Below are 11,669 nucleotides of genomic sequence, written 5' to 3' on the forward strand. Positions count from 1 at the left end.
GGGTAGCTATTTTCGCATTGTTATGTTCTTCTGAGTTCACATCTTGGTTTTCTCTGCCACCATAGTAGCTTTTTATGGTCAAATTCTCTTTTGCTGTTTTTTGCTAATTTTTCCAGCCTATTTCATGACTTTGAATTTTTTTAAAGTTGAGTTCCACTAACTTAGGGCTGGGGAAGCACTATTCCAAACTTCAGGCTTTTTTTTTTTTTCCTTTTTTGGTGCTGATGTTTTTTAGAACTAGTTCTGGAAGTATGAAAACTTTTGGTCTTTCCAAGTTGGTACGATCCTGGGAGAGTTAGATTCACTGCTCTTCTTGTCTGCACTTTGTTCTTTACCAAGGAAGGACCTTTGCTCCCCTGTAGCTGCAAATGCTTGTACTAGTTTTTGCCTTGGAACTATGAGCAGGACTCCTGTTCCCTTGTGACTGACCACCAGCATTCCTCTCCACCCTTAAAACTGTGTCCTAGGACTGTGTATGAGCAATAGAGTTGCCAATCATCACTGACTATACCCAATGCTAGCAAAGGGTCCCTTGTTATCTCTTTCTGACTAATTGTCTTACTGCCTCTGGGCTGAGAATTGCAGAAGCTGCTGCACCACCTCAGGTATGGGCCTTGGACAGTCTCTGCCCTGGTATAATAGACTTCTCCTGCTAACCTCTTAAGTCTTCTTAGGCAGGAAAAATGTCTCACCTCAACCTCCCTTTTTTTTTTTTTGGCTTTGCCTCTTCAAAATTTGAATTGAAGCATTGTTCTTAAATTGTATGGAGCAGAATCTTGGGAAAATTCAGTGGGGTGGCTGTCCCTAATCTGCCATTTTTGCTCCACCTTAAGTGTGTTTCTTATAAGCAACACATTGCTGCATTTTTTACTCAATAAATTGGCTAACATCATGAATTCATTCTTCCCATTAATATAAATTATTATTTTTATTTGTGTGTTTCTGTCAATAATTATTTTTTCCTTTTCCTCTTTTTCTTTGCTCTCCTTTTCACAAAGAAAAGTGTTACAAGAGGTGGGTGTTAAATATTGAAGATACATATATATATATATATATATATACATATACAGAGAGAGAGAGAGAGAGAGATAGAGATGTTCAATATTTTCTTCATCATTTCGTCTTTTCCTTTTTCTCAGACGTATTTAGCTGCCTTTGTGTCTTTTCACTCCTGTATTTATGTTTCAGATTATCTACTTAGCTCTGGCGTCTTCATCCAAAATACTTGGAAACCCTCTATTTCATTTGTAATAACTGTTTGGATGGATTTCCAGGGTTATATTATGCTAAATACCTACTGGGAAAAGCAGTTCAAACTATCTCTTAGTATTTTGGGTTTATACTCTAGGGACATTTTCCTAGCCAAGAACTCCTGCAGCAAGTAAACAATGTTTCGCCCACATGAACCTTCCCACTCTGCAAAAGCATGAGGGTGGCACTATTTTCTTATTTCTCTTGAGACCATGCTTTCTTTTTGCAATTTTTCAGCATTCATGTCTGATTAGTTTGTGGTTGTTCCTTCCATTTACATTGTATATATTGTTTTCTAGCTTCTGTTTAATGCACCCTACAGTAGATGACGTAAATCTTTTCATACTTCTCTGTACTTATCACATTCATCATCATGTCTTATAGCACATTAATATTACATGTGTATATGTATCATAGTTTGCTTAACAATAAAAATTTTTTTATCAAGAAAAAGAAGTTATAAATATTTAATTGTATATGGGAATATTCTTATCATCAATGACCTCTTCAAGGTATATTTCTAGTAGTGGTATCTCTGGAAAAAAAGAGGACAATTTTGTCACTTTACTTACATTGTTCCAAATTGCTTTACAAAATAGTTGTACATATTCATAGCTTCACCAATGATGTACTAATGTGATTATTTCCCCTTAACCAATCCAGTTTTAATTATTACCATCTTTTGTCGTCTTCATGAATTTGTAGGATGTGAAGTGAAACCTTGGAGTTCTTTTGATTTATATTTTTTTCTTGTTAGTGGTTGTTAATAGTTGGCAATTTTCCTTTCTATGTTCACTTTGACTTCTGCACAAACCTAGCTACTTTTTATTTTTGATATCTTGAAATATCACAACCAGGATATTTAAATGCTTATTGTTTTAAAGCGTATATTTTAAAATTATTTCTTCCTTCTTATTTCTTTGGTTGTTTGATTAAAATAACAGATACTTTACATTTTGTTCTTTTTGTAAACTTTACATTTTGTCTAACATTTCTTCTTGTTTCATGGAGTCATTGGGTTATGTTTTCTCCTTTCTAATTTTCATGATGTCTGTTACTGGAATAAATTATCCCACAAAGCATCACGGTATAAAGAACCAAGTCCTGGAGTGAGGAAGACCTTACCTTACTAAGCTTTGTGACCTTAGGCAAGTTATTTAACCACTTCGTTTTCTCTTATATGAAATGGGTAGCTTGAACTTGATGACCTCTAGGATCCATTCCTCCTCTAAATTTATGATGCTGTTAGCTCTTTCAAATTATTTCCTCCAGAATTTTTTTTATATAATTCCAAGCTCTGCAGAAACCTTGTGTGCTATAACATTTCTTCTCCAAGGAGCAGGAGTTATCCATGAGACAATCTTAAAAGTGATACTGCCCTGGAAGTTCACATTTTCAGCTTAAAACCTAGATTCCAGGAACATGTCTTCTAGAGAATTCAGATCCTTCCTCTTTTATGTACAGATGTTTGGTGTTTAAGAAGTCATGTCCTTGAGTTTTCTTCTCAGGCTGTGCAAAAACACATCTCTTATAGCTATTTGCTTCTGGCCTGAGTCACCACTGTCAGCGGAAGTTAGAGGGTAGAAGGTGAGAGAAATCCCCTCCTCCCTTTGATGATTAAGAACTGCAATTCTCAATGTGAGAGTGAGTCCTAAAGAGCTCATAGCTGAATTCTAAGAGTTTACTGACTCAGAGTGGTGCCAGCCTTTTTAAAAAACCCTATAGAACCATGGCTGATCCTGTAAACCAATCAGCAGACTCCCTCTACAACCCACCACATGCCTTCATTCAATAACTAAGGCCTCATAATGTTATCAGGTTTATTACTTTACACTTTCTTATCAGTATATGAAGACCCTTGACAGAATATTTTTGTATTATATTATTAGATTGTTTAGGAATACTCCCTAATTTGATCAGAAAATTTCCTTCTCTCCCTGGGTGAAGATACTAATATTTGATAGGATCAGGATGGACAGGCGTCTTGCTTAAACTGAACTTTAAAGGAAATTAAGGATTCTATAAGGTAGAAATGATGAGTGAGTACATACCAGACAATAGGGATAAACTATACAGGCACTTAGACTGGAGCTAGAAATTTAATGCATGAAAGTGACACAAATATAGGTCATATGTATATTTAATTGATATCTCAGTTGACACCTGAGTTGCTGCATTAGCAGTATGATCTTATACTGACTCATCTCTAGCCTTAGGTAGGCATTTAGAAAGTTAAGGCATCATTTTTATATCAACCAGTAAAGGAGTATACTTTATAATTTTTCCCAGTAGGTGCTATTTTATTTCAGCCATCAAAAAAGTCATCCTGTCAAAGTCCCTCAGATGTACCTGCAAAAGATTATGTCTATATACATGTATGGAGAAAACCTTTCAAGAAATTGATTTCAAAAGGCTAAGCAGAGAAGAAACCTTCATTGACTTGAGTTCTAAAAGAATATAGAGCATGACATAAAATCATTGCTTAGGATCAATTAATCAATCAACAAACATTTATTAAGTCAGTGTTATGTACCTGATGTTATGGGAGCTACAGCTGGTGATATCAGACTGGAGCTCAGGGGAGAGACTAGGGTTGACACCAAAGAGATGGTCATCTTCTGTGTAGAGATGTTACTTGAGCCCATGGAATTTGATAAGATCATATAGATAAGCCAAGGACAGAACTTTGGACTACAACACCAGGTAAGTGAGTGAGATATGGATTTTATCCAGCAAAGGAGACTGACAAGGAGGGACCATATAGGAAGGAGTGCAACCAAGAGAGAATGCTGTCATAAAACTCTCTTTGGAGAAGGTAATCAGTAGTGTCAAATGCTATAGATTTCTCAAGATGGATAGAATAATTTATAACTGTAGAGGTCCCATTCCTACTATTTGGGAAATTTTCTAGCTCAATACTCATCCTTTATGCTGATAATAAACTTGTCTTGCCACATGGTTTATTTATTAAAATTAATAAAATTGGGAATTAGCTGCTAGTGATTTCCCTCTTGCCTAGGACTTTACTAAGAATTTTTTCAAATCTTACTCCATTCTCATAAGTCACATTAAGTGAGTCACATTTTTACTTTGAATTTTTTTATACTCTGCTTTTAGTTCAGGTCCTGTTGTACATTAAGTATTTAAATGCTTGTTTACTGACTGAAAAGGGGAGAAAGGAAAACTCCAGAACTGAACACTGGACCTGAAATGAAAAAGAAAAAGCAATGAAATGAGGTAAATTTTAGGAGATTGGATAGATTTCTCAGCCTTCTAGCCAACCACTGAGTGTTTTTGGAATGGGCCAGTCTTGGCTTTCTGTAAGCTCATCTGTGAATGACTGCTCTAGCTTATGATTGCATCCAGCTCTTTTGCATCTGTTCCTAGTATGCTCTTGGTCAGGCACTGCGCTGAGCATTGGAGATTCAAAGGAAAAAAAATTAAACAGTTTCTGTTCTTAAGGAGTTTACATTCTATTGGTGGAGGCAAACATGTCATTTTTAAGAATATACAAAATTGGTGCAAGGTAATTGGGGTGGGGAGTGCACTAGCAGCTGAGAGGATTAAGAAAAGTCTCTCACAAAATGTTGGACATCATCTAAATTTTGGAGAAAGCTACAGATTCCTGATTTCAAGTCTTCCATATGACAACTGTAGTGTGACCCTGGGCAAATCTCTTAAATTCTCAGAGCCCTAAATTTCAGAAAAACTGCTAGTCTGCATTAGTTGAAGAGGTTCTCCACTAGGTGCTCCCACCACTGCTGAAATCATAGGTTCAGATCCCCTCTCCACTTAAAAAAAGTAATGGAATGCACCAAATCATTTGCATCATTGCATTTGTGTTCCCTTGAGTTACTAGGGCTATTAAAACAATGTTTATTTGCCTTCATGTTGAAGCCTGGAGAAAGGAAAACTTTGAAGAATCTAATTCCCTTTTTAAAGGTTTTTCACATGGACAAAGAAATAGTTCTTTTTGGCCTAGAAGGCAAAACTGGGACCAGGGAATGGCAGCTACAGTGACAGTTATAATATTGGTTATTAAGGAAGCAAATGCTAATAATTAGAAATGTCCAGGAATGAAATTAGCTTACTTGGGGCATTCATGTACAGGACAAGAAACTTCTTGCCAGGGCTATTGTAAAGGGAGTTTCTGAATCAGGCACAAGTTTAAACACATTGTTGTGGTCTGAGAGGTTGATACCCCTCAAAGGCTGGAGTACAGGATGGGGTAGTCTGGAATGAATTCGCAGACTCAAGCATTCTTTAAGTCAAGGTGGCAAAGATTTATTGCTACACTTTTCAGCGGGCAAGTATTCTTAAGGGACCTGCGAGAGATTAAGGATGGAGCTAGGGTTTACATGGAAAAGGGCAAAAGAAAGGAATGCCAGGGATACCAATTAGGTAATCCAAAGGTCCAGGTGTCTTTGGGAGCTATGGATGGGAAAGTACAGGGAGTATACCAGACAGGGAGGGAGATGACAGAAGTATGGATCTTGGGAGTCTGGCAGGAGGAAGAGTCCTCGGACCAGCCAAGGACAAAACTCCTTGGGCTGAGCAAGGCACCCCTCTCCCTCTGTCTTGATGAGAGAATGCTCTGCAACAAGGGAAAGCTTTCTCACAAGACAGGAAGTTACTAGGGAATTGGGAGGCTTCCAGAGACATGATCTGAGGGCTAGGGCCTGAGCAGCCCAGTACTCTCTCACCCAGCTTTGGGTGGCTGCACCAGAGAGAGCGATTAGGGTCTTGCTGGAGCCCATGCATGAGTAATTGCTAGGCACAGTGTCCTTGGGCTGGGGAGTGATTGTCAGAGACAGTGTTTCTGATCCTAGGGAGAAATTGAGGTCCAAGTACAAGCACAAGTACCCAAACACAAGCACCCAACCACCCCATCAACATGGCCCCTTTCCAGCATCTGAGGTTCTGTGATTCTATAGTTTAATTGTCATCCATTGGAGATTTATTGTCACATGTATAGAGATGGGAAGGGCATCTACATTTTGGCAGGACAATTGTGTAAGTTGGGGATAACACTAAGCATCTGGGCACTTAACCAATAGTCTTGGGATTCCCTCATACTTTCCAGAGGGTTGTGGAGAACAGCAGCATGTGCTGAGTTCAAGGTACATCCTGCTTATATCAATACTCCCAAGTGAAGTTGTAGAAACTTCCTTTTCACTGGAAGCTCCACCTATACACATCTTAATCTCGGGACCATAATTCTATGGCCTGGCATAATGTATGCAGCCCATAAAGAACAGTTTGTAAAATACTGAAAGAGCACTTTTTTTTTTTACTTGGAGCTTCATACAGTTTGCTACATTCTATTTAATCAATATATTTTAATCAATCTTTGCAACAATCCAATGAAGTACTTTGCTATTGTTATTTTAAGTGTGAAGAAACCAGAGAGACATTTCAAACACCAAAGGTCAATTGGCAAGGGTTACCTAGAGGTCATCTCATTACTCCTTCTGCCCCTAAGCTGGACATGCTCAAGGATCATATATCACCTTGCTGGGAGTGGCAGCATAGGAGATGGGATAAACTCTGGAAGGATGAGAATAAAAAAGGGGATTTCAGAATGTATCTTTGAGATAGATAAAAATGTTGATTTTGGTTCTCTACATTCCTATTCCTCTTCCCGAACCTCCCACAAGTGACTTAAGTATACATTTCTTCAGAATATATCTAAAGAAATGTATACAAAGAGCAGAAGAAGGTGGTGACCCACAGACCTTGATAAATCCTAGTGTTTTCTCAGTGATGGTCAGCTATCTCAGAACCAGTGAAAGGAGGCAAAAAAAACCTTCTAGAGTTCTGGGCCACTGCAATTTGCTTTACAGATTTATTTAATCCATTCTTTCTTGAACTTTCTTTTGTATTATTGTTTCTGGAGATAGAATTAAAGTTTGGACGTCTGTAAACCTGATTAGCCCATATCAGTTCCATAACCCTTCCCTAGCACTTTCTTCACAGCCTCTTTCACATCCTTGTTCCTCAGGGTATATATGAGTGGATTGATACTGGGTGTGACAATGGTATAGAAAAGGGTAAGGAATTTGCCTTGGTCCTGGGAGTAAGTGCTGGCTGGCTGGAGGTACATGTAGATTATAGTCCCATAGAAGAGTGATACCACAATAAGATGGGAGCTGCAGGTGTTAAAAGCTTTTCTTCGCCCAGCAGCGGACTTGACCCTCCGCACTGCCCAAGCAATATTTCCGTAGGAGATGAGGATGAGAATAAGAGGAGCTAGGATAATAAAAATAGCCAATGCAAATTCCAAAGCCTCAAGGTCCATAGTGTCCACACAGGCCATGCCAATCAGTGCTGGCATTTCACAGAGAAAGTGGTCCACCCTCCGCTGCCCACAACGGGGGAGCATAAGAGTCTGGGGCACCATGATAAGTGCATTGCCAAAGCCACTCAACCACGCCACTGAGGCCAATTGTCCACAAAGTCTTGGGTGCATAATGACAGTGTAGTGTAATGGTTTACATACAGCAGCATAGCGGTCAAAGGACATAACAGCCAAAAGGACACACTCTACCCCACCCAGTGCCAGGACAAAGTAGAGTTGAATGGCACAACCTAGGTAGGTGATGCTTTTATCTGGACCCCAGAGATTGTAGAGCATCTGTGGGATGGAGCCTGTTGTGAAGCACATGTCAAGGAAGGAGAGGTTGGCTAAAAAGAAGTACATTGGGGTATGGAGCCGTGAATCTAAGGCAGACAAGAAGATGATAGTCATGTTCCCCAGGATGGTCAAGAGGTAGAAGAATAGTACAATCACAAAAAGAATCATCTCCAGATGGGGTCGGTCTGAGAAGCCCACCAGGATAAATCCTTCTAAGAAGCTGTTGTTGCTTTTTTCCATAGCCTGGGATAAAACATCACCTGTTAGGGAAGACAAGTATCTCTGAAGGTCATGAAAAGAATTAAGGTAGGTTCATCCCTAGAAGGCACAGAGCATTTATTCAGTATCTCCAGGAGGAATAGATTAAATAAGTCTATGGTGCTAGAACATAGGAATTTGATGATCAACTGTAACTCATAATCCTAACTCCCTTTCCAGGTCACAGAGCACAACAACGCACACTTCAAAGCTGCATGCTGGTCAATCCAAAGATTTTCAATGGCCTGCTGTTACTGATGAAAAGTGTCAAATTAACCCACTCCCATGTAAATGGTTAGGCTTTCCACAAATACATGTTATTCAGGATCTGTGAGTCAGAGAAGTAAGCTCCATTACACAATTCTTCTGTTCTGGACATGTGCATTAAAACTTTAAGTACTGTGTCTCTAATTCTCTTAGCTTCCACCAAATGCATAGTGGTAGTGGTTTTGATCATATTAGATAACTTTGGTCATCAGGATATTTCCTGGTATGGGATAGGATAGCATTCCAGTCAACTTCTGGGAAACTCATTTAACCTCTCCGTGCTTAAAAATTAAGTTCATGCAGCTAGTGTATGTCAGGTATGACACTTGAATCAGATATTCTTGGCCTTAAGGCTGTCTCTCTAGCCATTATTCCAGGGGGCAACTCAGTTAATTTCTCACTGCTCTAGGTAACTCTCTATATGTTGCAGGGAAGCTACTGACTTGCATTGAATGAGGTAATTTCCTTAATAAGGAGTTCCTTATACCAGACAAACAACAAATCTATTCCCAACCCTGTTCCTAGTAAGAGTAAAGTGATACCTATTTGAATGTCCAGATTTCCAGACCATCTTGAACCATCTTGATCATTTTCTAATCTAAAGACTGGAACTCTAGCCATGGTCTAGTAGCCATACATTTAGCACTTTATAGTTTACAAAGTACTTTCCTAAAACAAACAAAAACCTCAGGGAACAAACTCACAAAAGTACTATTATTTCTCCTTTATAAATGATAAAATGGAGGACTAAAGAGTCCTCACAAAAGCAAATTGATACTTTGCCACAAAATCACAGAATCCCAGAGTTAGAAGAGATTGCAAAGGCCATCTCACACCTGAAGATGGATACTCTTTAAAATATATCTGACAAATCCCACAAATGTTTTGGGCTTACTCTATCAACTTGCATGGCTATCCCTCAAACCCAGAGGGGTGTATCAGTCATTGTTCTCTGAGAATATAACCTGCTGGTCCAGTATGATTTGGGACAGTGATTTCGGAGAGGTCAACTGTGTATAGAATCATAGATCAAGAACCAGAAGAGACCTAAAAGATCATTTAATTTAATCCTCTCATTTCACAAATGACACGTTGAAACACAGGGAAATTAAAGTGACCACCCAAAGTCATGGAGGTACTAATAATTTGAGGCAAGATTTTGATTCTTGGTCTTTTGACTCCCAGTTAGTGCTCTTTTGCATATATTGCGCTGACTCCACCCAGGAGCAACCCAGCATTTGCTCATAGAAATCTAGTAACATAGGACACATGACCTTCCAAGAAGCCCATTCTACTTCGGTGTAGTTCAAAGTACTAAGAAATAGTCCTTTATATCAAATCTAAATTTGCTTGATTGTAATTTCCATTCATTGTTTCTAGTTCTACTCTTTGGAACCAAACAGATCAAATACAATCCCTCTTCTACATGATGCCTTTTCAAAAACTTGAGGATAGTAACCACATCCCCATAAATCTATTCTTCCTCAAACTAAACAACTCTAGTTCCTGCATCAAATTTTTGTGTGGTGCACATTTGAAAACCTTCACCATTCCAGCTGCTCTCCACTAGACCATTTTGCCCACAACTGTCCCAAAATGTTGTTTTCAGACCTGAACATAATACCCTATAATCACACTGATCAGATGATAATACAATGGTACTATTGCCTACCTTGCCCTGGATCCTATGATGCTCTTAGTGTTCCTTTGCACCAGCTATCTCCATTCCTCAAATATTCTCCCTCCTAATCTTTGCCTTCTGAAGGAGGTATTTTCTGGTCTGGTAAGAAACTAGTTGTTTCCCCTCTTAGGCTTCCTTCCTTCTATTCAAAATTTATTGTATATATACCAATTTGTATGTTTATTGTCACCTCCATTAAAATGTTTGCTTGTTTGAATATGGGGAGTATTTTTACTTATTTTTTGTATTCTCTAAACTTAGCTCATTACCTGGCACTTAGTGAGCCCCTAATAAATTTTGATTGATTGATGGAGCTAAAAAATGCATTAGGTTTTTCTATCCATCACATTGTTGACTAAAATACAGAAGTTCACAAAAAACTGACAGATCTTTTCTCCAAAATACTATCTAATCATATCTCCCCTCCTTACACTAATGAAATTGAGTTATCAGAAGCCAAGTCTAAGTCTTTACATTTATCATTGTTAAATTTTATCTTGTTATATTTGACTTTCAGGTTCTAGCTCTTCTAGATCTTTTAAAAAAATCTTGATTCTGTCATCCAGTGTATTGGCTGTTCCTTCTAGTTTTGTATCGTCCACAAATTTGCCATGCATATCAACCATGTTTTCATCCAGGTGATTGTTAAAAATGATAAATAGCAAAGGTCTGTTGCTTACTCCCTGTGAGACACTGGAAACATAATTTAATCTCCCCTGGGTTTCAGTTTCCTCAACTGAAAAACAAGGGGGTTGAAATAGATGGCTTCTGATATTTCTTCAAGCAAAGTTGAGTGTAGACCTATTTCCAAAGTGACATAAAAGGAGATTGGATCAGGTCATTCAACCAAATATGGATTAGCTAATCCTAAAGTATATCTTTTCTATAAGAATAGTCAATGAGACTATATCAAAGTCTTTGCTGACATCTACATAAACCAGAGATATAGAATTCTCCTGGTCCTAGCTAGTGAAAAATGAAAAATAATAATAATAAATAAATCTAACATGAACTAACTCTGATGAAGCCACAATGGCTCTTTCTTATCACTTCTAAACCTTCTAGATTTTTTTTAATGATCACTTTAACCATTACATTATATATATTTTTCTTTTTTTTCCTAGGAATTTCTAGGAATTCTTGGATTCCTAGGAATCAAAGTTAAATTCATTCTCCTACAATTTGCAGATTCTCTTCTCTTCTTTTTTTTTTCTTTTTGAAAATCAGGTTATTTGCCTTTCTGCTGTCTTTCTGCTCTTCTGGTAGTCAGGGTCTTTCAAAGATCACAGATGATTCAAGAGTCATGTCTAGCACTTAGCACAGTGCCAGACATATAGGACATATTTAATAAATGCTTGTTGTTGCAATGGCATTAGGCAATTCTAAGGGAATTATAACTTATTTTTCTCTTTCTGGATATTTGCACAAAAAAATGTTGCATTTGGGCTCACAGAACATGGCTTAAAATACTAATTCTGCTAATTAATACTTATGTAAATTTGTGGAAGTAATTTAAATTCTCTGTGATTCATTACCTCAGTCATAAATGATGATCGTGACTAGTTTTTTAAGATTCCT

General features: G+C 38.0%; 1 protein-coding gene across 1 annotated transcript; it reads right to left on the bottom strand.

Moving 5' to 3' along the window:
* Nucleotides 1-7,180: 7,180 nt before the first annotated feature.
* Nucleotides 7,181-8,125, bottom strand: LOC114027762 (putative olfactory receptor 2W6). Its single transcript, XM_027841895.1, has one exon. The coding sequence runs from the start codon at nucleotides 8,123-8,125 to the stop codon at nucleotides 7,181-7,183; it is 945 nt and encodes a 314-aa protein (XP_027697696.1).
* Nucleotides 8,126-11,669: the final 3,544 nt, after the last annotated feature.

The sequence above is a fragment of the Vombatus ursinus genome, unplaced genomic scaffold, assembly GCF_900497805.2.
Source record: "Vombatus ursinus unplaced genomic scaffold, bare-nosed wombat genome assembly UNPS02004817.1, whole genome shotgun sequence".
NCBI lineage: Eukaryota > Metazoa > Chordata > Mammalia > Diprotodontia > Vombatidae > Vombatus > Vombatus ursinus.